A 27,181-nucleotide genomic window follows, 5' to 3' on the forward strand; every position below is an offset into this window, starting at 1 on the left:
GATAGGTGCTGTCTGGATCGCTCCTGGCACCGTGTTCCTCTGCTCCGTCTGGTTTTTGGTGCCCTTCCAGGTCATGCAAGCACTCACACTGCTGACTCCCACCCTGGCAGGATGTGGGATTCAAGTCAGCCAAGGAGGAGAAGCAGATCATAGAATCCTAGAGTCATTAAGGTTGGAAAACACCTCTGTGATCAAGTCTAACCATCAATCCAAGACCACTATGCCCACTAAACCAGGTCTTAAAAGTGCCATGTCCACACATTTGTTTGAACACCTCCAGGGATGGTGACTCCCCCACTTCCCTGGGCAGCCTGTTCCAATGCCTGACCACTCTTGCAGGAAAGAAATTGTTACTAATATCCAACCTAAACATCCTCTGGCACAACTTGAGACCATTTCCTCTTAGCACTTGCTACTGAGAAGAGACCATCCCCCACCTGGCTCCAATCTGCTTTCAGCTGGCTGCAGAGGGCATTGTGGTCTCCCCTCAGCCTCCTTTTCTCCAGGCTAAATAACCCCAGTTCTCTCAGCTGCACCTCAACAGATCTGCTCTCCAGACCCTTCAACAGCTTCATTAGTCTTCTTTGGACACATTCCAGCAGCTCAATGTCCTTGTAGTGAAGGATGCAGAACTAAGTAGAGGATTTGAGTATCCAAAACTGGACATGAGGAGGAAGTTGTTGAGCATGAGCGTGGTGAGAGGCTGGAATGGGTTTCCCAGGGAGGTGGTTGAGGCTCCATGGCTGGAGGTGTTTAAGGCCAGGCTGGCTGAGGCTGTGTGCAGGCTGCTCTAGGGTAGGGTGTCCCTGCCCATGGCAGGGTGGTTGGAACTAGATGAAGTTGTGCTGTGGTCTGGGCTGGATGTTAGGAGGAAGTTGTTGGCAGAGAGAGTGATTGGCATTGGAATGGGCTGCCCAGGGAGGTGGTGGAGTCGCCGTGCCTGGAGGTGTTCAAGAAAAGTCTGGCTGAGGCACTTAGTGCCATGGTCTGGTTGATGGACAGGGCTGGGTGCTAGGTTGGGCTGGCTGAGCTTGGAGGTCTCTTCCAACCTGGTTGATTCTATGATCCTTGTGGTCCCTTCCAACCCTGACTGATTCTATGATTCTAAGATGAGACGGCAGAATGTCTCTAGCAGTATCTTTGGGTAATCACAGAATCACAGAATCAACCAGTTTGGAAGAGACCTCCAAGATCATCCAGTCCAACCTAGCACCCAGCCCTAGACAGTCAACTAGACCATGGCACTAAGTGCCTCAGCCAGGCTTTTCTTGAAGACCTCCAGGGATGGTGCCTCCACCACCTCCCTGGGCAGCCCATTCCAATGACAAATCACTCTTTCTGTGAAGAACTTCTTCCTAACATCCAGCCTATACCTACCCTGGCACAACTTGAGACTGTGTCCCCTTGTTCTATTGCTGGTTGCCTGGGAGAAGAGGCCACCCCCCACCTGGCTACAATGCCCCTTCAGGTAGTTGTAGACAGTAATAAGATCACTCCTGAGCCTCCTCTTCTCCAGGCTAAACAGGCCCAGCTCACTCAACCTCTCCTCATAGGATTTGTGCTCCAGGCCCCTCACCAGCTTTGTTGCCCTTCTCTGGACATGCTCCAGCACCTCAACATCACTCTTGAATTGAGGGGCCCAGAACTGGACACAGTACTCAAGGTGTGGCCTGACCAGTGCTGAGTACAGGGGAAGAATAACCTCCCTTGCCCTGCTGGCCATGGTGTAGGGTCTTTCCTGCAGGTAATCCAGGTGGTCCCAGCAGAGGCACCAACCCCTGTGTGTTCAGCATCATTATCTTTAAAATCAAAGTTGGGAGTGATTTTTTTTTGTGCACCAAGAACTGGGCCAAGACGGTTTATTAGCTGGCAGCTGACTTTGGGGAGGGAGAGAGCGTGTGTGTGGGGAGGGTTGAAATACAGCACACACAGTTCTCCCATCTGAAGCTCATTCTGGTGGTGGCTTTTCTCTTTGACAGCTGAAGAACGAAGCAATCCAATGCCTGGTAAATCATCTTTCAAGGAGAGGGAGTCCTTCGATGGCCGAAACATCCTCAAGGTCAGTGTGAGACTGTTAGGGAAATCCAAACCAGCTCTGGATATTCAAAGAGCCAAGAGGAGGTGGAACACCTCTTCAAGACTACGTTTGTCTTAGGCTTATGAGATCTCCTGGGATAGGGGTTGGGGGAGGAAATCTGTTTAGGAGATAAACAATCCAGATCTCTCATAATTGGGAGTGTTACAGCAGTGAGCAGGAGCAGTCCTAAAGCTGCTGAGGCTGGGAGCAGGAACATGTAGCGCGAATGCTAAGTGGGTGTTGGTGTTGTCGTTTACTGTGCTCCTGGTTTACCCTGGAGACTCAGGCTCGTGTGGATTCTCAGCCCACCAGAAAGCAGTACTTTGTTGCTCTGGTTCTACTCACTCAATGTGTGTTTGTGAAACTCAAGCTAGCTGCCTTTTCACTTCACTTTTTGATTCTTTTGGTTTGTTTCTCTTTTTTTTAATCTGTTATCGATTTGAGTAGTTCTTCTCCAGTAAAAAGGAGCAGGGAGTCTTGAGGGGCTTTGGCAGTAGTCAAAAGGTAGAAAGAAAGATTCCCAGGGCTGTAGAGGGTAGGTGAGGATCAAAGGAGAGCATCCTGCAACCTCCCAGGGTTGAGACTGCAGACAGCCTCTGCTGCTCATCATCCAGATGGCAGTGTCAGACTGATGCTGTGGCACTTGGCCCCTGCAAGTGTCCAGGGAGAAGAGGCAAGCACAGAGAAGCCAATATGGAAAACAACTCTGCTTTGTAAGCAAATCTGCAATCCTCATTGTGTGAGGAGATTTGTTGCAGGCAGCTCTGCTAAGAGGGAGATGGGACAATGCCCGAATACGTTTGGGAACCGACAGAGGATCTTCTGGCAACAAAAATATGTGAGAGAGGATGCAGGCTGTGGGTGGGAGCTAGGGCAGCCCAGAAGGACTTTAGGGCAGCAAAGGAGGGAAAGGATCGCACTGTGTTTGTGTTAGCAGTTTTGCTGTGTGCTGAGTGAGGCGCTGGATGCAGGGGGATGTGAAGGCAGAGAGTGGAACTGATTGATCTCCTCTGCGCAGAGGACAAACAAAGGGACAAAATTAGGTTAAGCTCTCATTGTCCTCGAACGGTCTGTGCAAGCGCAGTGTCATGACTCAGCGTCGCCACATGTTGAGTGGTCGGTGTGAGACTGCAGCATTGCAAACTGGAGCAGGGAAGCCACCGACTGGTTCCTTCCCTGCTGTGAGCTGGGAGCTTTGCTTAGCTCCCCAGTGCCCAAGAGCTGGCTCCAGAAAGGGGAGGTGGAGTGTGGTGGCAGCCCTGAGTGCCTGCAGTGGCTCACCTGTCAGGGTACACACCCACGATGTGCTTTGCCCTTTGCTCCTTTCTTCTGCATCTGTTAAACTTGTCCTCAGACTTGAGAGACATGAAATCAAACCTTCAACTCTTTCTTGATGCTCCTCAAACTCACTTTCGACTGGAAAGACATAAATGATGCCTCCCTCTTCTGGTCACACCGCAAGTGGACCATGCCGTTGGGTCTGAGGGTCTGTGGGTCTGGTGATGCTTCAAAACATGACTGCCTGACCTCAGGTGGCCACTTCATGTTCTTGATGCTCTCTGCAATACAAGGTGGTGTGTTTTTAAGAGCAGGCTGAGCAGAGGCCTTATTCATGCTTATAAATATCTGAAGGGTGGGGGTCAAGAAGAAGGGCCCAGGCTCTTTCCACTGGTGTCTTGTGGTAGGTTGAGGGGCAGTTGGCACAAACAGGAGACTCCACCTCAATGTAAGGAGAAACTTCTTTACTGTGGGGGTGATGGAGCCCTGGAGCAGGCTGCCCAGAGAGGTTGTGGAATCTCCTTTTCTAGAGACTTTCAAGACCCATCTGGATGGATTTCTATGTGATCTGCCCTAGGTGATCCTGCTTTGGCAGGGGGTTTGGACTCGATGGTCTCCAGAGGTCCCTTCCAGCACCTGTGCTTTTGTACTGGTGTAACTGGCAGAGCTACTGGCTGTTTGAACTGTTGGTGATTACTTCAAACATGTCTTGCTATATCCAGTTCTGGAGCCCCCATTGCAAGAGGGATGTGGAGATGCTGGAGCGTGTCCAGAGAAGGGCCAGGAGGATGCTCAGAGGGCTGGAGCAGCTCTGCTGTGAGGACAGACTGAAAGAGTTGGGGCTGTTCAGTCTGCAGAAGAGGAGGCTCCCAGGTGATCTTTTTGTGGCCTTTCAGTGTCTGAAGGGGGCCTCCAAAAAAGCTGGGGAGGGACTTTTTAGGCTGTGAGGGAGTGCCAGGACTCGGGGGACTGGAGCAAAGCTGGAGGTGGGGAGACTGAGACTGGAGGTGAGGAGGAAGTTGTTGATCATGAGAGTGGTGAGAGGCTGGACTGGGTTTCCCAGGGAGGTGGTTGAGGCCCCATGGCTGGAGGTGTTTAAGGCCAGGCTGGCTGAGGCTGTGGGCAGGCTGCTCTAGGGTAGGGTGTCCCTGCCCATGGCAGGGGAGTTGGAACTGGCTGATCCTTGCAGTCCCTTGCAACCCTGACTGATTCTATGATTCTATGAAATGTCATCCTTCTCCCCTCCACCTCCACTGCATCTCCTAACCTGCTCCCTTCCTGTCTCCCTTTGGTCTCCCACGTGCCCGCAGCAGAACAAACGCCCATTGGCATTAATTAATTACATGAGTCATAAATAGCTCCAGGCTTCTTACCGGAGGAGCCCAGCCTCAGCCAGCCACTGATGCATTCTAGCATGACCTTGCAAGGATGCAGCACTTCCCTCCCAGCCCCCCCTCTGAGATACATTATTTATCTGCTGCTCGGGGAGGCTGCCCTCTTGCAGAGAAGCTGCATTAACTTCTGTGACAGGATCTAAATGATGGGCTCTTAATTAAGGTGGCTGCAGTTAGACAACTGAGAGAGTGACTTGCCATGGGAATGGGCTGCCCAGGGAGGTGGTGGAGTCGCTGTGCCTGGAGGTGTTGAAGCAAAGCCTGGCTGAGGCACTCAGTGCCATGGTCTGGTTGGTTGGACAGGGCTGGGTGCTAGGTTGGACCAGCTGAGCTTGGAGGTCTCTTCCAACCTGGATGATTCTATGAACTGGCTTCTGGGTGCTGTCCCCTTGACATGTTTCCAGGTAGAGGGACTCTGGGATGTCAACAGCATCCTGGCCTGCACTGGGAATTTTGTGACAAGCAGGTGCAAGGCAGGGATTGCTCCTCTGGACACAGCGCTGGGGAGGCCACACCTCAAATCTCATGTTCAGTTCTGGGACACTGAGGTGCTGGAGCATGTCCAGAGAAGGACAGGGAAGCTGTGTGAAGGATCTGGAGACCAGGGCTGGTAAGGGATGGCTGAGTGTTGTTCAGCCTGGAGAGAAGGAAGCTGAGAGGAGACCTTCAGGCTCTCTACAACTCCCTGAAAGGAGATTGAAGCCAGGTGGGTGTTGGTCTCTTCTCCTAAGTAACAAGTGATAAGGATGAGAGGAGATTGCCTCAAGTTCCTCCAGCAACTTGAACATTAAATTTGACTTTAGAAGAAACCTGAAAAAACCTGTTCCAGACCCTGGAACAGGCTGCCCAGGGAAGTGATTGCATCTTTGGAGGTGTTTGAAAGAGTCAGAGGTGTGATGCTGAGGGACATGGTGATAGGGGGTGGTAGAGTAGGCTGAGGGAAGGCTGTGTTAGAGTTAGAGAGCATTTGGACTTCATCTTAAAGACCTTCTCCAGCTGAAACAGTTCTGTGATCCTACTATTCTATAGCTGTGTCGGGTGGCAGTGCCCACACTTGGAAAGCCGACAGAGCACAGTGACTGGTAAGAGGGCATCAAGCTGGGAAACCTGAGTTGCATCCTTTTTGTTTCCATCCTGCCCAGCACCGTCAGGCCAAAGGCTTTGCCTGTCAGAGAGCCAGGAGCTGAGCCATCAGAGCAGGCTGGCATGGCTGTGGCTGTGGTTCCACTGTTCCAACCCGAGGCTCTCCAGGGCGGGAGCTGGTGCATGCCCGTGTGCAGATGCGCTGGCAGCACACGTTTGCTGCTGGCCTGCCCGCCTCAGCCCGGGCTCCAGCTGCTGTTTTGCTCTCATCTCAGCTAATGGCAACGTTAGTTAATAATCCTTTGTTCTCCCCATTCCACAGAGTTAAACATCCACTCCTGTTTGTACTAATAAATGGCTGTGAGGGCCCCGGTACCTTCCCACACACCTCAGAAAATAGATCCTGTAGGATGAGTTGCCTTCGGGAGTTTAAATTACTTCTGGCTTGAAGAGCATCCCTGAGAAAGGCTCCCTGGCCTAGCTGCTGCTGGAAGCCCAAGGGAGCTCATGACCCTGCAGCTGAGGGGTTTGTGTCTCCCACAAAACCACTAAATGCTGTGTGCTTGTCTAGACCCAAGCAGGCTTTGTAGACCACTTCATGTCACAGAATGATAGGTGCTGTAAGGAGCCTCCAGAGATCAAATCCTACCCCCCCTGCCAAGCAGGATCACCTAGGGCAGGTGACATGGGAATGCATCCAGGTGGGTCTTGGAGATCTCTAGAAAAGGAGACTCCACAACCTCTGTGGAGAGCCTGTGCCAGGGCTCTGTCACCCTCACCATAGAAGGCTTTACTCATGTTGATGTAGAGGTTCCTGTGATTGAGTTTACATCCTCTAGAGAAGGAGACTGTGGACAGAGCTGCATGAGGGAGGGGTTAGATTGGATATGAGGAAAAATTCCTTTCCTGCAAGAGTGGTCAGGCATCAGAGCAGGCTGCCCTGGAAGGTGGTGAAGTCTCCATCCCTGGAGGTGTTCAAACACAAGCAAATGTGGCTCCTGGGACATGGTCTAGTGGTCACAGAGGTGCTGGGTAGAAGGGTAGACTTGGTGATCTTAGAATACAGTATCTGAAGGGAGCCTACGAAAAAACTGGGGAGGGACTTTTTAGGCTCTCAGGGAGTGCCAGGACTGGGGGAATAGACCAAAGCTGGAGGTGAGGAGATTCAGCTTGGCCATGAGGAGGAAATTCTTCACCATGAGAGTGGTGAGAGGCTGGAATGTGTTACCCAGGGAGGTGTTTGAAGCCCCGTGCCTGGAGGTGTTTAAGGCCAGGCTGGATGAGGCTGTGGGCAGCCTGCTCTAGGGTAGGGTGTCCCTGCCTGTGGCAGGGGGCTGGAATTGGCTGTTCCTTGTGGTCCCTTCCAACCCTGACTGATTCTGTGATTCTATGACTTTTACAACCTTAATGGCTCTGTCTGGAGAGCAGAGCTGAAAGACAGCAGCAGCTCCTTTCCTGTGAGAGCAGGGTCAGGCTAGGCAGGCAGCTGGCCCTTGGGGAGATGCATTTTTTTGGCAGCCCCTCTGCCTTGCCTCTGCCTGTATCCCGGGTGGTGGCTTCGTGCCCTGCATCGCAGCTGGCCGAGTGGCACGGTGCTGGCACAGAGGCGGCCGGGGCAGCTGCCTGCATCTCCGGACATGAGGCTTGGCTGCCTCCAGCCTTTTATTTATCTCTCCTTAAAAACTAAGGCTGTGGGGAATAAATAAAAACACAGAGAATAGCGAAGGTAGAGCCTGCCAGAAGTCCCTCTGATGCTTTTGAAGGACAGGAAGGTTTGTAGTAGGAGGAAACCCACCTGGACCTTCACTGGGTTAAAAACAGAATCGTTTTTGCCTTGAGGAGTGGCTTCTGCACACATTCAGAGAAGGGAAAAGCAAATTTTGAGTGCAGAAAAAGACAAACCCAGCTGCTTAGAGGAGATCTGTGCATTAACAGCTTACAAGATTAAAGACTGAGGGAGCAGCTACTGAGGGACGAGAGCGCGAAGCTGTGCATCTTATGTCTTAGGGCATTAGAGGAGACTCTAAGCTGGGATGGAAGGCTGGGAACTGGATCAGTCCAGGCTGTGTGACACATGCTGCCATGCCCTGGTACAGCAGCAGCAGCAGAGAGCCTGTGCTGCAGGACTGCCCGGGGGGCGCTTCTAGGTTGGACAAGATTTAATTCAGTGAGGCTGCTTCTCTTCTGGAAGGACCATGTCTGCTTTCACATGGAGCAGGGGGAAGGTGCATTTGCTCACTGATAGACTGGGGCAAGAAGAGAGCTGATCGTAGCAAACAAATCCAGTAGTGCTCTCTGCTATTGTTTCTGTCTTGCTGGGTGAGGAATGTGCAGTATTTCAGTTTAAGACAGGTTGACAGAGGGACCTGGACAGGCTGGAGAGGTGGGCTGAGGAGAATCAGGTGAAGTAAGGCCAGCAGGGCCAGGGAGGTGATTCTCCCCCTCTGCTCTGCTGAAACCCCACCTGGAATACTGCATCCAGTTCTGGAGCCCCTATTCCAAGAGGGATGTGGAGATGCTGGAGTGTGTCCAGAGAAGGGCCAGGAGGATGCTCAGAGGGCTGGAGCAGCTCTGCTGTGAGGACAGACTGAAAGAGTTGGGGCTGTTGAGTCTGCAGAAGAGGAGGCTCCCAGGTGACCTTCTTGTGGCCTTCCAGGATCTGCAGGGGGCCTCCAAAAAAGCTGGGGAGGGACTTTCTAGGCTGTGAAGGAGTGTCAGGACTAGGGGAAATGGAGCAAAGCTGGAGGTGTGGAGATTGAGAGTGGCTGTGAGGAGGAAGTTGTTGAGCCTGAGAGTGGTGAGAGGCTGGACTGGGTTTCCCAGGGAGGTGTTTGAGGCCCCATGGCTGGAGGTGTTTAAGGCCAGGCTGGCTGAGGCTGTGTGCAGCCTGCTCTAGGGTAGGGTGTCCCTGCCTATGGCAGAGGAGTTGGAACTGGCTGATCCTGTGGTCCCTTCCAACCCTGACTGATTCTGTAATTCTGAGTTAAGTCCAAGTGCAAAGTTCTGCACCTAGGTACTCCACCTAGACTGAGGAATGAGGAGATTGAGAGCAGCCATGCAGAGGAGGACTTGAGGGTGCTGCTGGACATGAGGCCCTAACAATGTGCACTTGCAGCCCAGAAGGCCAGTGGTGTCCTAGGCTATACCAAAATCAGTGTGGTCAAGAGAGGTGATTCTGCCACACTGCTCTGCTCTGGTGAGACCTCACCTGTAACACTGTGTACAGCTCTGGGACCCTCAAAACAACAGAGACACAGACCTGAAGAAACAGGACCAAGTGAGGACCACAAAGATGATCAAGGTGTTGGAGCACCTGCCCTACAAGGACAGGCTATGAGAGTTGAGACTGTGCATCCTGGAGAAAAGAAGGCTTCAGAGAGACCTTAGAGCAGCTTTTGAGTATCTGAAGGGAGTCATCAGGAAAGCTGGGGGGAACTTTTTACAAGGGCTTGTAGTGATAGGCTGAGGGGCTTGAGGAGGGCAGATTTAGACTGGAGCTTAGGAAGATACTCTTTACATTAAGGGAGACACTGGAACAGGTTGCCCAGGGAAGCTGTGGATGCCCCCTCCCTAGAGGTGTTTGAGGTTGGATTGGATGAAGCCTTGAGCAATCTGGTCTACTGGAAGGAGTCCCTGCCTATGTCAGGGAGCTTGGAACTGGATGGTGTTTAGGGTCCCTTGCAAATGAAGCCATTCTATGACTTTGTGAAGAGTGCTCCTCATGCACTGCAGCCATTTGTAGCCAGGACCTTTCTGTGTAACTTTCCTCAGTGAAATTAAAGGGACAGAGTCTTTTCTGGGTGTATTTTTTCAGCTGAGGTGAAATCAAAGGGCCAAAGAATCAGCATTAGGTGAGACCAAGACTGCCTGGTGTTCAGAAAAGGATAAGTATAGAATCACAGAATCAACCAGTTTGGAAGAGACCTCCAAGCTCAGCCAGGCAACTAGACCATGGCACTCAGTGCCTCAGCCAGGCTTTTCTTGAACCCCTTCAGGGATGGGGTGGTGACTCCACCACCTCCCTGGGCAGCCCATTCCAATGCCAATCACTCTCTCTGACAACAACTTCCTCCTAACAGCCAGCCTAGACCTCCCCTGGCACAGCTTGAGACTGTGTCCCCTTGTTCTGTTGCTGCTTGCCTGGCAGAGGACACCAACCCCACCTGGCTACAACCTCCCTTCAGGGAGTTGTAGGCAGCAATAAGGTCAGCCCTGAGCCTCCTCTTCTCCAGGCCAAACATCCCCAGCTCCCTCAGCCTCTCCTCACAGGGCTGTGCTCCAGGCCCCTCACCAGCTTCCCTGCCCTTCTCTGGACACCTTCCAGCACCTCAACATCTCTCTTGAATTGAGGATCCCAGAACTGGACACAGCACTCAAGGAGTGGCCTGAGCAGTGCTGAGTACAGGGGCAGAAGAACCTCCCTTGTCCTGCTGCCCACACTCTTCCTGAGCCAGCCAGGATGCCACTGGCTCTCTTTGCCACCTGGGCACACATGTTACCCTCAGCAAAGTGATAAAAGTGCATATCCAAGGCAGGAATGACATCCAGCACGAGTGCCTCACAGGAGGTGGCTGCTTGGAAAGTTTAGAGTTAAGAATGCTGAACAAAAATCCACTGAGGTAAGAACAGACTGAAGAAGAGGTTGTGGTGCAGCAGCCCTGTGTCAGAAGTAAGGCAGTGCTCTCCTTGCCTGGCTTCTGCAGAAGAATGAAAAGCAGAAATGAAAGGGCTGGGATGCTGCTTTGCAGAGGAGAAGGCTTTTGCCTTTGGTCTGATCTTGCCGTTATTGAGGGATGCTGAAGCCATCGAGGGGGCTCAGCAGCGTGCAATTAGAGCAGCAGTGGGATGGGAAGATGTGACAGTTGAGCAGATGAGATTGGAGATCAGCCATTTGTATGATCTTGGGGTGGTAGGGGGGAGGTAAAAAGGAGATTGAATTGAGGTTGCTGTGAGAAGGCTTTCCTAGGAATAAAATTCTTGATATTCTGCAGGAAAGAGAGGGGGAAAAAAGGCATCTTCAGATGATTTGCATTCAGTGAAGCAGGAATCTGAAGTGGCATTTGAATAAATCAGACGAGACAACAGAGGAAAAATGTCTTTGTTGGAGTGTCTGGGCCATGGAGCAGAGCAGTGAGACGGTGGTGGAGGTCTGGAGGGAGGTTGAGATGCAGAGGCCCTGAGGAGAAGGTGGTGCAGGAAGAGCAGAAGGTTCGTGCGGACTTGCCTGTGTGTGACAAAGATCTGTTTGCTGACCCTGCCATTAAATGGAGCAGCCTCTTGGTTCTTGCAGAGGTGCTCAGCACCTCTCTGAATAGTTTCAGCAGGAACTGCGAGTGCCAGAAGAGGAAGGATTTGAAGAGAGGATTATGAAGTTTCTGGACCCTCTTGTCCCTTCCAGGCAGGACTGTCTGCACCACTGCAGTCTCCTCCAGCCCAGCAGCTCAACCATTTTCATGGAAGCACAGAATGGTTTCAGTTGGAAGGGACCTCCAAAGGTCATCCAATCCCATTCCCTGCAGTGAGCATGGACACCCTGCACTAGACCAGGTTGCTTTCTTGAGCCTGACCTTGAATATCTCTGAGGGTGGGGCCTCAACTACCAGAGCAACCTGTTACAATGTTCCTCCACCCCCATGGTGCGGAATTTGTTCCTCACATCCAGTCTAAATCTGCCCTTCTCTAGTTTCAAACCATTGCCTCTCATCCTATCACTGCAGGCCTTTGCAAGCAGTTCCTCTGCAGCCTTCTTGTAGGTTCCCTTCAGGTACTGGAAGGTTGCTATTAGGTCTCCCTGAAGCTTTCTCTTCTCCAGGCTGAGCAGCCCCAGCTCCCTCAGCCTGTCCTTGTCTCAGAGGCATTCCAGTCCTCTGATCATTTTCGTGGCCCTCTTCTGAACTCGCTTCATCAGGTCCATGTCCTTCCTGCGTACTACTGGACACAGTACTCCAGGTGAGGTCTCAGCAGAGCAGAGGGGCAGAATCACCTTGCTTGACCTGCTGGTCATGCTGCTTTTCATGCAGCCCAGGTTGCCACTGGCCTTGTGGGCTGCAAGTCCCCATTCTTGGTATTTTGCAGGTGTTCTGTGTGCCTCTGCCTTTGGAGCACAGCCCTGTGAGGAGAGGCTGAGGGAGCTGGGGGTGTTTGGCCTGCAGAAGAGGAGGCTCAGGGCTGACCTCATTGCTGTCTACAAGCCCCTCAAGGGAGGCTGTAGCCAGGTGGGGTTGGTCTCTTCTGCCAGGCAAGCAGCAACAGAACAAGGGGACACAGTCTGAAGTTGTGGCAGGGGAGGTCTAGGCTGGCTGTTAGGAGGCAGTTGTTGTCAGAGAGAGTGATTGGCATTGGAATGGGCTGCCCAGGGAGGTGGTGGAGTCGCTGTCACTGGAAGTGTTGAAGCAAAGCCTGGCTGAGGCACTTAGTGCCATGGTCTGGTTGATTGGGCAGGGCTGGGTGCTAGGTTGGACTGGATGAGCTTGGAAGTGTTTTCCAACCTGGTTGATTCTATGAATTCATGCTGTGAATTCTCTGCCTCCCACCCCATCAGCATCCCACCTTCTCGTGTCCCTGAGGTGGCTGTTCTGCCACTAGCCAACCACAACATCATCACCTCTTTGGTCTTAAGAGGAGAATCTTTCTCAGTGAGTCTGGCAGGGGTTGAATTATAGTGATGCCTTAATAGATACAAGGACCCAGCACATTAAGTGCAGAACTCCCCCCCAGCCCAGCACATCGATTAGCAAAAGCAGGCAGTTCATCCCAAAGGTGCCATGACCCTGCTGCAGGATAATTTCCTGGGTCTGTCCAAATTAATTTGCTGGCTCTGTAGCTGGGCTCCTCCTCTTGGTATGGTGAGCATAGTGAGTAGGTCACATTGATGAAGGGAGCTCCGTGTCCTAGTATTCCCAGATGTGTCTCAAGCCTCCTGGCATCTCTGCAGCAAAACTGAAGCTCTCAAAAACTGTTGCTGCATTTTTACTCTTAACAGTGCTGGGAGCCACAGGGATGAGGCTTCTGTGGAGAAATGCAGTGCCTGATTATTAATTTCCTTAAACAAGTGATACTGTAAATCCCTCCTGTTTGAGGGGTAGGAGGCTCTGAGAAGCCTGAAGGGACAACCAGATCCTGAGCTGCATCAAGAGAAGTGTGGCCAGCAGGGCCAGGGAGGTGATGCTCCCCACTACTCTGCTCTGCTGAGACCCCACCTGGAGTACTGCATCCAGTTCTGGAGCCCCCATTGCAAGAGGGATGTGGAGATGCTGGAGTGTGTCCAGAGCAGGGCCAGGAGGATGCTGAGAGGGCTGCAGCAGCTCTGCTGTGAGGACAGACTGAAAGAGTTGGGGCTGTTGAGCCTGGAGAAGAGGAGGCTCTGAGGTGACCTTCTTGTGGCCTTCTAGGATCTGAAGGAAGCCTCCAAAAAAGCTGGGGAGGGACTTTCTAGGCTGTGAGGGAGTGCCAGGACTAGGGGGACTGGAGCAAAGCTGGAGGTGTGGAGATTCAGAGTGGCTGTGAGGAGGAAGTTGTTGATCATGAGAGTGGTGAGAGGCTGGAATGGGTTGCCCAGGAAGGTGGTTGAGGCCCCATGGCTGGAGGTGTTTAAGGCCAGGCTGGCTGAGGCTGTGTGCAGCCTGCTCTAGGGTAGGGTGTCCCTGTCTATGGCAGGGTGGTTGGAACTGGCTGAGCCTTGTGGTCCCTTCCAACCCTGACTGATGCCATGATTCTTTGATTCTAAATTACCAGAGCACTGAACATGCAGGAGGGTGGGGTGGCTTTTATTATTCCTGTCTGAAAGATGTGCAGAAAAATCTGGTAACCTCCAAATGTCCCACTTGTTTTTGTTTCTTAGTTTGCAGATTGCCTCTCACCATAGCAACTAGGGCTTGATTTCCCTCAAGCGTGTGCATTTCCATGGATTTGTGGCAGGGGGGGTACGGACCCAAACCCCTGAGCTAAGGTTTTGCAGCCTGGCAGCGGCAGGAGCACCGCTAGGTTTGGCTCACGAAGGAGGAGAACCCTGGAGGGGGAGAGGATCTCAGCTGAACAAAGGCTTGCACCTGGCCCAAACTAGTTTCTTTGCAAGAAAGCCAGCCTGGCAGATTTAGGCTCTGGCTGAATGTCACCCTCCCCACTGCTGCATCACCCCCTGGCAGCTGAGGTGGCTTTGCTCCAGTTTTACAAAGAGCCCAGGTTTCATGTGGCAGCAGTTGGAGGAGAAGGGGATCAGCTGCTTCCATGTTGACAGAGCTCAGCTGGAAACGTTGTCCTCTGCCCACCCATGCAGGTCAGAAGGGAGTTATGGGCAGCGTGAAACATGCTCCCCCTAGGTCTGCAGGTGAAAGCCATTTGGGAAGAGGCAGGAGAACGGTGGGAGACAAGAGAGCTTCAAATGAGCTTGAGAAATCAGGCACAAACAAATGGGTAGATGTGAACCAGGACTGGCCCAGGAGGGAGCGGTGAGGATTGGTGCAGGCTGCAGAACTGCCTTGATACCAACCCTGTGAACCAGGGTTTGTGTGGTGGAGGATTGCTCCAGAGAGCAAGCTGTCTGAGAGCTGGCCTGTGGAAGTAAGAGAAAGAGACAAATGTCTCTTTGTAAATGTAAAGTAAACCTCTTGAGTGCTATGCTTAGCTCTCAGCCCCTAGCTGAGGCATTTGTCCAGTTTAGGGCACTGTGGCTGGGTGCAAAGAACCCAGAGAGCAGCAGTAAAGTAATAGAGAGGTAGAAAATGTCCACAAGCTGAGGCTGAAGTTGTTGTTTAGAGGCTACTAAAGGGAAGCAGGAGGACAGCACAAAGGGAAAACTTTAAGCACATGAAAGCTTTTGCCAGGAGTGGAGACACTGCCCCCCATGCTCTGACGGCAGGGCAATAAATAAGGGGCTTAAACTGCAGCAAGAGATTAGGTGTTAGGAAAATCCTTGTAATGGGAAAGGATAATGGAGCACTGCTCTAGAGGAGCTGGAGAAATGGGGGTCCTGATTGCTTTGAGTGAGCAGAAATGGTAATCCAGGATCTGCCACCGGTGAGCCCTTCCTGCCTTGGGGAAGCAGAGGGTGGTGGAGATGATGATCTCTTTTGTTCCTTGCCTCAGGCTGTTGCTTTTGTGATTACTGTGGGAAATAGACACAAAACACCTATGAGGTTGGATTTGTGAACCTACCAAAAAGCTTCTTGGCATTTACCTGCCATTTACTGTGGCTTCATAAAACAAAAAAAAACAAAGAAGAAACCTCCTGGTTTATACACCCAGGACCTCTCTCCCTGAACTCCATATGAGCCTCTTGCTCCTACACTGGTGGTACTTAATGCAGGCTGGGCAGTGAGTGGCTGGAGAGCAGCCCTGAGGAGAGGGACCTGGGGGTGCTGCTGGATGTGAAGCTCAACAGGAGCCAGCAGTGTGCACTTGCAGCCCAGAAAGCCAAGCAGAGCCTGGGCTGCAGCAGGAGAAGTGTGGCCAGCAGGGCCAGGGAGGTGATTCTCCCCCTCTACTGTGCTCTGCTGAGACCCCACCTGCAGTACTGCATCCAGTTCTGGAGCCCCCAATGCAAGAGGGATGTGGAGATGCTGGAGTGTGTCCAGAGCAGGGCCAGGAGGATGCTCAGAGGGCTGGAGCAGCTCTGATGTGAGGACAGACTGAAAGAGTTGGGGCTGTTGAGTCTGGAGAAGAGGCTCCCAGGTGACCTTCTTATGGCCTTCCAGGATCTGAAGGGGGCTACAAGAAAGCTGGGGAGGGACTTTTGAGGCTGTGAGGGAGTGCCAGGACTAGGGGGAATGGAGCAAAGCTGGAGGTGTGGAGATTGAGAGTGGCTGTGAGGAGGAAGTTGTTGATCATGAGAGTGGTGAGAGGCTGGACTGGGTTGCCCAGGGAGGTGGTTGAGGCCCCATGGCTGGAGGTGTTTAAGGCCAGGCTGGCTGAGGCTGTGTGCAGCCTGCTCTAGGGTAGGGTGTCCCTGGGCATGGCAGGGTGGTTGGAACTGGCTGATCCTTGTGGATCCTTCCAGCCCTGACTGATTCTATGATTCTATGATATTGTTATTGCTTTCTGAGGGCTGGCACCAGGGATTTAATTGGGAGGGCTTTTCCTGTGCAGTAAGGGAGATACCCCAGGCTTGCAAATCCTGTGCTCAGCTTGTGCTAACCCAGGGTGCCTGCTCATTTGTAATATCAGGTCTTAGTGATTCATGGCAAAGTGTGTGGGTATAAATGACTTGAGAAGCAGTGAGAAGAATGCAAATGATGATAAAGGAGTTAGTGCTTCATTATGGAATCCCAGCATAGTGAGAGTTCATCCAGTCCTACTGCCCTGCTAAAGTAGGGTCACCCACAGCAGCTTGCCCAGGATCACAATGGCCATGTGGGGTTGGAATCTCTCCAGAGGAGATTCCACAGCCTCTCTGAGGAGCCTGATCCAGGGCTCCAGCACCTTCACACCACAGAATGGAACCTCCCAGGTGCCAGTTTGTGCCCATTGCCCCTTGTCCTGTCTCCGGGTACCACTGGAAAGAGCCTGGCTCCATCCTCTTGCCCTCTGTCCTTTAGCTATTGATGAGCATTGATCAGATCCCCTCTCAGGCTGCTCTTCTTCAGGCTAAATAGCCCCATGTCTCTCAGTGTTTCCTCCTCACAGAGATGTTCTGTAGCTCTGCTTCCAAAAGGTAGGCCACTGGGGCTTTTCTTGCCAGCTTTTGTCTCTCCTGAAGTCTGCATGCGTTATTCCTCCTATGGGAGATGAGGTGAAAGAGCCTCTGCCGTCACCAGTTCAAACCTGCCAGAGGTTGAAGGAAAATGAGAGGGGAAGGGCTGTTTCTCAGGCTGAGTGGAAGGACTTGATGCTATATTGGTGATGGAGAGACACTCCAGGGCCAGCTGCACACTTGCAGAGGAGAACAGCTGATCCACATACACCCGCTGAGCTTTGAGGCCTTGGTGCAGGCAGCGTGCTCACAGTGAGAGCCCAGGTGACAGCTGCCCCCTCCCTGCCCTCCCTCACCCTCGCCTTGGTGGCTGTGCACAACACCTTCATCTCGTAGCACCTCTGCAGTAAGGGAGGGTGTTGGATGCCTGGCCAGTGGTCCTTAAAAAGCCATGGGAATGAAGGAGTGGCTGACTGGGAGAGGAGGTGGGGAATGCCAGGAAGGAGCCACCTCTCTGGATGAGTGCCTGTCTACCTGCTTTTCCTCCCCTTCTCCTGCTTTATTGCTGGCAAACTTTCAAGCACAATTAAACCTCTGACAGATAATCATTGGCAGAGTGGTGTCCAGACTGAATAATACAGGAATCAGAGATTTCTTTTTTGGCACCAAATTGTTCCAGAAAACATATTTTGAATGTTGAAAATAGAATGGAAAAGGGAGGTGGGGGGGAATCTATTGACCAAGCTCCACAGATCTTGACATGCTGCCCAGTTGTATCTCATCTTCTGGGAGCCACCAAGGGGTTAGGTTTAGAGATTGTCTGTCGTAGTTTGGGGGGAGTTTAGGTTGTAAATGGAAAATGTTTTGATGCATTTCTCAGCATAAGGAAGGAGGAGCTCTGCCAGCTCCTGCTCCAGCCTGTGAACTGGAGCAGCTTCTGTGGAGGTAACAGCCTGCTGTGGACCATCGCAGTGGTCAACAGGGAGGTGTTGGTAGAATGAATCTGCACTGCTGAAATGGGGCACAGTCAGCCTGGCCCTTGAGGTCCTTCTTTTCATAGGATCAGCCAGGTTGGAAGAGACCTCCAAGATCATCCAGTCCAACCTAGCACCCAGCTCTATCCAGTCAACCAGACCATGGCACTAAGTGCCTCAGCCAGGCTTTTCTTGAACATCTCCAGGGACAGCGACTCCACCACCTCCCTGGGCAGCCCATTCCAATGCCAATCACTCTCTCTGTGAAGAACTTCCTCCTGACATCCAGCCTAGACCTCCCCTGGCATAACTTGAGACTGTGTCCCCTTCTTCTGTTGCTGCTTGCCTGGCAGAAGAGACCAACCCCACCTGGCTACAGCCTCCCTTCAGGCAGTTGGAGACAGCAATGAGCCCTGAGCCTCCTCTTCTGCAGGCTGCACACCCCCAGCTCCCTCAGCCTCTCCTCACAGGGCTGTGCTCCAGGCCCCTCACCAGCTTCAGTGCCCTTCTCTGGACATGTTCCAGCATCGCAACATCTCTCTTGTATTGAGAAGCCCAAAACTGGACAAACTTTTACTGTCAGCTTTCCATTGCTGACTTGCAAGCACAAGCCAGCCTGCTGAGGAACAAGAGAGATGCTCCCCAGACCTCAGAGGCTCTGGCAGGTCTGTGTGGGAGGCCACAGGATTGAGGCATGGTAAGCAGATAGATGGGATCCCAAGAGGCTGTGGTTCATGCAGCAAAGGAGGTTAATCAGAAGAGATCTGATGGAGAGAGTTTGCTGAAGTTCACTGGACTCCCAAGAAGACTCTCTCAGTGTTTCTGAGGATTACTTTCACATTTATGCATCTTTTTATTCTTTAATTCATCCATGTTTTGTGCTGTCAGTGCCTTATCCCTTTTGCTTGTGGCTGGTATCTGCTCTGTAACAGAGCAGCTTGCTGAATAGCTGGTCCCTTCCCTGCTGTAGCTGGCATGCGTACCGCAGTTGTGCTTTGGCCAGATGATTTGGAAGAGCAGTTGTTCTCTGCTCTTCTGTGGCATTTTCCATCCCAAGCTGTGGACACGTTGTACAAGCATGAATTCAAATGTATAATCCCTTATGAGATGGAAAAAGAGCCTGATGTTTACTGGAGCGTGGTCTCTGGTCCTGTCTGGACTCCGCCCCTCCTGCGTAGTGCAGGTCATGCTCTGCTGCAAGTCCCACCAGGAATATAGAACCATAGAATCAGTCAGGGTTGGAAGGGATCACAAGGATCACCTAGTTCCAACCCTCCTGCGTAGTGCAGGTAGGATTTGGGGTGCTGAGGTCATGCTCTGCTGTGAGTCCCACCAGGAATATAGATAGAATCACAGAATCAGTCAGGGTTAGAAGGGACCACAAGGATCAGCCAGTTCCAACCCCCCTGCCATGGGCAGGGACACCCTACCCTAGAGCAGCCTGCTCACAGCCTCAGCCAGCCTGGCCTTAAACACCTCCAGCCATGGGGCCTCAGCCACCTCCTTGGGCAACCCATTCCAGCCTCTCACCACTCCCATGATGAAGAACTTCCTCCTCACCTCCAGTCTGAACCTACCCACCTCCAGCTTTGCTCCATGTCCAGGGGCAGGTGCAGAGAGTCTGCAAACAAACAGGTTTCATCGCTCCGTGTTGAGGCATCTCTCCAGGAGCACCACTTAATTTTTCTTGTCAGCAGGTTCCAGGGATTTTGTTTGCTTCTTTCCTTCCCTGCAGGGGATCACAGCACCGTAACATGCTGATTTCCCACGGAAAACAACCTCCCATCCCTACCGGCTCTCCCAGTTCGTTCCTTCATTCACGGCTGCTCCCGATCAGGCCACGCCGGGGGTAGCGGCTGCCACCGGCTGAGCTGGTGACTGCTGTCGCTGCGTGCAGAGCAGATGAAGCTGTGAAGCCTGCGGCTCCTCTGAAGCTTCAGTTTAATCTCCTGCTCTCAGCTCTCTCCGCGCTGCTGGCTGCCGCTGCACACCGATTCCCGGTGGGATCTTGCACGGCCACAGCGCTGGGTCACCTGGCACACAACCACGGAACGGCAGGCGTGAGGGGGCACTGCCGGAGAGCCTTGAGTCCAACCTCCCTGCCCAAGCAGGATCACCCAGGGCAGGTCACACAGGAATGCATCCAGATGCGTCTTGAAAGTTGCTGGAGAAGGAGTCTCCACAATCTTTCTGGGCAGCCTGCTCCAGCGTTCCTGAACCCTTACAGAAAAGAAGTTTTTCCTCATGCTGAGGTGGAGCTTCTTGTGTTCCAGATTCATGGAATCATAGAATCAACCAGGTTGGAAGAGACCTCCAAGATCATCCAGTCCAACCTAGCACCCAGCCCTGGCCAATCAACCAGGCCATAGCACTAAGTGCCTCAGCCAGGCTTTGCTTCAACACCTCCAGACACAGCAACTCCACCACCTCCCTGGGCAGCCCATTCCAATGCCAATCACTCTCTCTGCCAACAACTTCCTCCTCACATCCAGCCTATACTTCCCCCGGCACAACCTGAGACTGTGTCCCCTTGCTCTATTGGTTGTATCTGTTGCTCCTTGTCCTTTAACAGGACATCCTACCACAGGACAGGTCACAGTTAGAAGTGATCTTCCTGCCTCCCGTGGAAGAAGGGACAAGTGGTGCTCAGCCCATTCACATGCTTCCTGGAAGGGATCTTCTGGTGGATAAACACCTTCAACCCGAGATGAACAGAGGAGAGGGGATTGCTGGTGCACAGCAGGAGTGACAGCAATCTCATCCCCAGCTGTCCTTCCCACAACTCAGGTTTATCCACCAGAAGATCCCTACCTCAGGGACCTGGGGCTTTTTGGTCTGATGAAAAGAAGACTTTGGGGGGATCTGATCAATGTATTGTAAATATCTGAGGGTTGGGGGTCAGGAGGAGAGGGGACAGGCTCTTCTCAGTTGCACCCTGTGGTAGGACAAGGAGCAGGAGGTATAAACTACAACACAGGAAGTTCCACCTCAACGTGAGGAGGAATTTCTTTACTATAAGGGTCATTGTGATGTTTTGGGCATTAACTGCTCCCCTCCCACACACACACTTAAGAAAATCACCCAGACTGGATGCAGCAGAGCTGGAAATTAGAATGGAGCTTTATGTTTACAGCTTAGCACAATATCCAAGCAGGTACTTACAATCTATACAGCTATAGACATCAATAGACAAGTTAAAAAGATTATACAGACACACAACAGCCCTCCCAGGAACCAGAGTCCCCAGGAGAGACTCCCAACCACCCTTCCACCTCCTTTCCACCCCTCTACCTTATCGCAGACTTTGCCTTATGTGCAAGGTGAGTTTGGAGAATCGACATGGGGAATCAGAAAGCAGAAGGCTTAGTTAGACAGCAGGTTAGGGAGAAAAGGGCTGGGACCCAGAGAGCAGCTCTGTTATCTATATTCATGTTTTTATCCATCTCAGCAAGCCTGTGAGTGCAGCAGACATCACCATTGTTTGCTTTTCACAGCCTGTCATCTAATTCTTCTCACCAAAACATTCCAGCTAGCTTCAAACTAGCAGTCATGGAGCACTGCAACAGGCTGCCCAGGGAGGTTGTGGACTCTTCCTCTCTGGAGACTTTCAAGACTTGTCTGTTTGTGTTCCTGTGTGACCTGCCCTAAATTCTATGGTCCTGGTCTGGGAGGGGGATTGGACTCAGTGATCTCTGGAGGTCCTTTCCAACCCCTAATGTCCTGTGATCCTGTTACTAATTCCCATGCTCGTTCTAGATATGGAAAACAGGAGCCCCTGTTGGGTTTCTCACACTGATTGGTCACAGGCTGCTGCCAGGCCATGCCTCTGCTCACCCTCCTTCTCAGTGCTGCTTCAGCAGGGTCACTTTTGTCCTGTGGATCTCTAACAGCCCTACCCTAAGGCAGGAGCTCACCTGGGTAGGAGACCCTACTTGGAATACTGCATCCAGTTCTGGAGCCTCCATTGCAAGAGGGATGTGGATGTGCTGGAGTGTGTCCAGAGAAGGGCCAGGAGGATGCTGAGAGGGCTGGAGCAGCTCTGCTCTGAGGGCAGACTGAAAGAGTTGGGGCTGTTGAGTCTGCAGAAGAGGAGGCTCCCAGGTGACCTTCTTGAGGCCTTACAGGATCTGAAGGGGGACTACAAATAAGCTGGAGAAGGATTTTTTAGGGTACCAGGGAGTGCCAGGATTAGGGGGAATGGAGCAAAGCTGGAGATGGGGAGATTGAGCCTGGAGGTGAGTTGTTGATCATGAGAGTGGTGAGAGGCTGGAATGGGTTTCCCAGGGAGGTGGTTGAGGCCCCATGGCTGGAGGTGTTTAAGGCCAGGCTGGCTGAGGCTGTGTGCAGCCTGCTCTAGGGTAGGGTGTCCCTGGGCATGGCAGGGTGGTTGGAACTGGCTGATCCTTGTGGTCCCTTCCAACCCTGACTGATTTTATGATCTTGAAGCCAGCTACATCTCAATCACAGAACTGTAGAGTGGTTTGGGTTGGATGGGACCGTTTCAAGGTCATCGACCCACAAAACCATAGGGTTATAGAGGTTGGAAGGGACTTCTGGAGGTCATCTAGTGCAGCCTCCTCGCCAGAGCAGGTTTACCTAGAGCAGGTTGCCCAGGATGGCATCCAGGCACATCCTGAACCCTGACTGACTCAACGATTCTACTCTCAAGCAAGGTCCCCACAGACGCTCTGTGTAGGTTTGTGCGTTGCATCCTCCGGTAACGCTGCGCTTTGGCGATGCTGTCTCATCGTGAGGCACCAGTGCTCACCCCCGTGTTTCTGAGCGCTGCTAGAGGTTGTTAGGGATTCAGGGTGGGTCCTTTTTTCTTGGCTGGCTACCGTAGATGGCATAAGGCTTGAAGGAGCCGATCAATAATCCCGATGGTAGCGGCAAAGTGCAGGCCAAGGCAGCGTTGAGCACAAGCCAGCGCTTACGTGAAGGAGGTGTTAAACACCTCTGACTCCCTCCCTTCCCTTGCCTGGGCTGGTTTTGCCCTGCCGCTGCCCAGCGCATCTCCGGGCGAATCCGTGACTGCTCCTGCACGCTTGCTGAGCCCGTGGCGGGCGATCTAGCCGCAGCAGCTTGTCTTTGCTCTTGGGCACCGGGGCTCAGCGAGCCCTGGCTTAGCAGCCTGATTGATTGCTCCTAGGTCCGGCGTTGAGCGCAAAGGAGCTGCCTCACTCTGGAGGGGGACTTCGGCTGTGGGAAGCGAGTCCCCCAGGGATGGCTGCTTGACAAATGCTCTCACTCAGGAGCACAGCTTCGCTTAGACGCACGTTTTGACTGCTTCCTCCAGGAACTGGCCTCCTTTGCGTTTCTTTCTACAGCACAGCAGTAAAACTGAAGCACTTCTCCTTCTCTCGCCTCCTGCCTCTTTCCTTCTCCTTCCTTCTCCTTCTCTCTCCCCCTCCTTCTCTCTTCCCCCTTTTCCCCCCTCACCCCTTCTTTCTCTCCTTCCCTCTCTTTCCCCTCCTCCCCCCTCTCTCTCTCACCCCCTCTCCTTCCCTCTCTCTCTCTCGCTCCCTCTCCCCTCCTTCCCCCTCTCTTTCCCCTTCCATCATTCCTCTCCTTCCCCACTTCCTTCCCCTTCCTTCCTCCCTCCCTCCCTTCCTCCTCCTCTTCCCCTTCCTTCCTCTCCTTTTCCTTCCTCCCCCTCCTCCCCATTCCTTCCTCTCTCCCTCCCTCCCTCTCTTCCTCCTCCTCTTCCCCTTCCTTCCTCTCCTTTTCCTTCCTCCCCCTCCTCCCCATTCCTCCCTCCCTCCCTCTCTTCCTCCTCCTCCCCTTCCTTTCCCTTCCTTCCTCCCCTTCCTTCTCCTTCTATCCTCCCCTTCCTCCTCCTGAGACTTTCAAGACCTGCCTGGTTGTGTTCCTGTGCACTAGGTGATCCTGCTTTGTCAGGGAGTGATTGGATTCTCCAGGGGTACCTTCCAACTCCTACCATTCCATGATTCAATGGTTCTACAGGCTGAGTCAAAAAGTGGAGTGGGGAAAAGCAGATCAGAGTGTTTGATCTCATATTCTGCCTATGGTAAAAAGTCATTTTAGTTCTGGGAGCTGAAGTTTGGATGAGCATTTCTGTGGATGAGCACCTTAAAGATCATCTAGTTCCAATCCCATGGCAGGAGGAGTTGAAACTGGATGATCATTAAGGTCCCTTCCAACCCAGACCATTCTGTGATTCTATGCTATGTGGCTCAGGTTTGCAAGAAGTGAGTGGTTTGATGTATGATTTTTTTTCCTCTCCCCCAAACAAGTCTTCAGCCTCCAGAAAAATGATTGTCACACCCCTGCTGTGTAATTTGTGGCTAATAGAGGGGAAGGGAGCTGGGAAGAAGAAGGGTTTCCAGCACCTGAGCAGAATTGTCTTAAATGAGAGAAATTAGGGTGTTAGAAATGACAGGTGTGCTGCTGCCTTTTCCTGGCTCAGAATAAGTGATTTTTTGGGGGAGAAATGGAGAAAAGCTGTGGGAGCTACCACAAGGCTGCCTGCCTCTTACCTGCAACGTTGTGCCCTTGCACCTGGCCCTCCAGAAGGGAGAGGAAGGAGGATCCTGCGTACACATGAACCCACAGTAATTTGCAGGCTGCCATGTGAAATATGGGTTAATCCATATCTCCATATCCCACTCGTGGCTTTTGGAGAAGGCTGCAGTCCCTGTCGTCCTCTGCAGGTGCTGGAATGCAGCTCCCTGCATTATAACAGCAATAGTGAGGCCAGCAGGGCTAGGGTGGGGATTGTCCCCCTGGACTGGGCACTGATGAGGCCACACCTCAAATACTGTGCTCTGTTCTGAGCCTCTCACTACAAGAAGGACATTGAGGTGCTGGAACATGTCCAGAGAAGGGCAACAAAGCTGGTGAAGAGTCTGGAGAAGAGGTCTGGTGAGGAGCAGCTGAGGGAGCTGGGGTGTTTGGCTTGGCAAAGAGAAGACTGAGGGCAGATATATGACTCCCTGGAAGGAAGTTGTAGTAAGGTGAGGGTTGATCTCTTCTCCCCAGTAATAAGTGATGGGACAAGAGGCTGTGGTCTAGTGATTAAGGATACTGGGATGCAGGTTGGACTGGCTGATGCTGGTGGTCCTTTCCAAGCATAGCAATTCCTAGTGATGAGATGTTGTGCTGAGGGCTTTGGTTTGGTCAAGGACTTGTCAGTGTGAAACTAATGATTGGACTGGATGAGCTTGAAGGGCTTCTCCAATCTAAGACATTCTGTGATAATCACCCCTGCCACAACCTGAAGATTAGTTTGACCATTAGGAACAGTTTGTTCCCTGAAAGGTTGGGAAGCTCTGGCCCAGGCTGCCCAGGGCAGTGGTGGACTCCCCATCCCTGCAGGGATTTCAAAGCCGTGTAGATGTGGTGCTGAGGGATGTGGTTTAGGGGTACACTTGGCAGTGCTGTGTTATCAGTTGTACTTGGTGATCTTAAAGGTCTCTTCCAACCAAAATGAATCTGTGATTCCCATGAGGAATTGCTCTTTAGGCGCCCATGTCCTGCCCATGGCAGCTGCCATGTCCTGCACATCTTCACTGAGCACTCCCTGCACCTTTGGCTGTGCTTCGAAAGGCAGAGCACGTCTCTGGCAGGTTTGCTTAGAGGTACTGGCTCTGGGGTTAAGAGTTAACAATGCTCTTTCCTCATTCAGTGCTAATTCAATTTGGGAAGGCAGCAGGGAAGACAGAGGGCACTTAGCCTGGTAAGTGCTATTCCCATGGTGGGAGTCAGTCACTTGCACAGCTTGGCTTCCTGAGCTGACCTTTACCTCCATCGGCTTCATTTTCATGTATAATACTTAAAAAGGGGGAAAAAAAACACCCAAACAAACCCAAACCAACACTACAAGTCCCAACCCCCAGCCTTTTATTTATTCTTTAGGCAGTGGGGATGTAAATCCTTCAGTGTGTTTGGATTTGTGGAATTACTGGGCTGTTGCTGAGCCTGACGTCCTGCTCCAATCAAATGACACAGCTTTCGGTCCCCCTGCAGGGCATCGTGTTCCTCCTCCTGCCACCTCCCTCCTCACTGCTGCTGGTCTTCTGAGCCCTGCCTTCTTGTGCTCCCTCCATGTGTTTTGGGGGAAGGTGGGACCTTGTGGGAAGGACAGGAGCAATGAAGCACTGGAGCAGGTTGCCAAGGGAGATCGTGGGTGCCTCCTGCCCCATCCCTCGAGGTGTTTGAAGCCAGGCTGGATGAGGCCTTGAGGAGCCTGGTCTAGTGGGAGGTGTCCTTGCCCATGGCACTGGGGTTGGAATTATAGAATCATAAAATGTCAGTGGTTGGAAGGGACCTCTAGAGATCATCAAATCCAAGTCCTCTGCCAAAGCAGGATCACCTCGGGCAGGCTGCACAGGAACACATCCAGGTGGGTTTTCATAGGATCAGAATCAGTCAGGGTTGGAAGGGACCACAAGGATCAGCCAGTTCCAACCCCCCTGCCATGCCCAGGGACACCCTACCCTAGAGCAGGCTGCACACAGCCTCTTCCAGCCTGGCCTGAAACACCTCCAGCCATGGGGCCTCAACCACCTTCCTGGGAAACCCATTCCAGCCTCTCACCACTCTCATGCTCAACAACTTCCTCCTCACAGCCACTCTCAATCTCCCCACCTCCAGCTTTGCTTCATTCCCCCTAGTCCTGGCACTCCTTCACAGCCTCAAAAGTCCCTCCCCAGCTTTTTTGGAGGCCTCCTTCAGATCCTAGAAGGCCACAAGAAGGTCACCTGGGATCCTCCTCTTCTGCAGACTGAACAGCCCCAACTCTTTCACTCTGTCCTCACAGCAGAGCTGCTCCAGCCCTCTCAGCATCCTCCTGGCCCTTCTCTGGACACACTCCAGCATCTCCACATCCCTCTTGCAATGGGGGCTCCAGAACTGGATGCAGTACTGCAGAGCAGAGCAGAGGAGGAGAATCACCTCCCTCGCCCTGCTGGCCACACCTCCTGGTGCAGCCCTGATCATCCTTGTGACCCTTCTCTGGACATGTTTTAAAAGTCTCCAGAGAAGGAGACTTCACAATCTCTCTGGGCAGCCTGCTCCAGTGCTCCAGAACCCTCGCTGTAAAGAAGCATGTTCTTGTTTTAAGGTGGAGCCTCCTGTGTTCCAGCTTGTACCTGTTGTTCCTTGTCCTCTCGCTGGGCATCACCAAATAGAGCCTGGCACCTTCATCTTGACACTCAGCCCTCACATAGACATCAAGAAGATCTCCTCTCAGACTTCTCCTCTTAAGACTAAACATCCCCAGGTCTCTCAACCTTTCTTCATGGATGATCTTTAAGGTCCCTTCCAACCCAACCCATTCTATGATAGCATCACTAGGCAGGTCATAGTGTTACCAGCATTTGTGTGTGAAGCAGAACAACCTCCTGGCCCAGAATAAAAGAAACTGCTGAAAAGCTGTTCTAGGAGGCATTTCATCAGCTGTGCTACAGGCCTGCTCCAAAACCAGAGCGTTTCTGAGGTGGCTGGGGAGAGGGGAGAGATATTTATATCTTCCTTGGTTCTGCTTGGCTTCTCCCCAAGATAAATAGAAGTGAAAGTCAAAAGTAGAAGCTTGGCCTGTTGAAATCTCTTCCTGAGCCCTCAGGGGATTTGAGTGCCGGATGGGAAGCCAGCTCCTGGTGTTGCAGGGGTCTGGCAGGAGGATGTTTGAAGGGTCTCCTTCCTCACTGCCCCAGGGAAATCTCTGCTGTACAGTGGCAGATCTGTTATCTCCATGCCTGGCATTGGGTGGCTTCTGCCGTGGAAAGCC

The 27,181-nt window shown here is 52.4% G+C and overlaps 1 protein-coding gene across 2 annotated transcripts in view; it reads left to right on the plus strand.

Moving 5' to 3' along the window:
* Positions 1 to 27,181, plus strand: part of ASCC1 (activating signal cointegrator 1 complex subunit 1) — a 71,788-nt gene that overhangs the window by 37,427 nt on the left and 7,180 nt on the right. For both annotated transcript variants that reach the window (XM_064145042.1, XM_064145043.1), the window contains exon 9: positions 1,980 to 2,059. In XM_064145042.1, the coding sequence (XP_064001112.1) occupies positions 1,980 to 2,059 (80 nt within the window). The remainder of the gene's footprint in view (positions 1 to 1,979; positions 2,060 to 27,181) is intronic.

The sequence above is a fragment of the Pogoniulus pusillus genome, chromosome 6, assembly GCF_015220805.1.
Source record: "Pogoniulus pusillus isolate bPogPus1 chromosome 6, bPogPus1.pri, whole genome shotgun sequence".
Lineage (NCBI taxonomy): Eukaryota > Metazoa > Chordata > Aves > Piciformes > Lybiidae > Pogoniulus > Pogoniulus pusillus.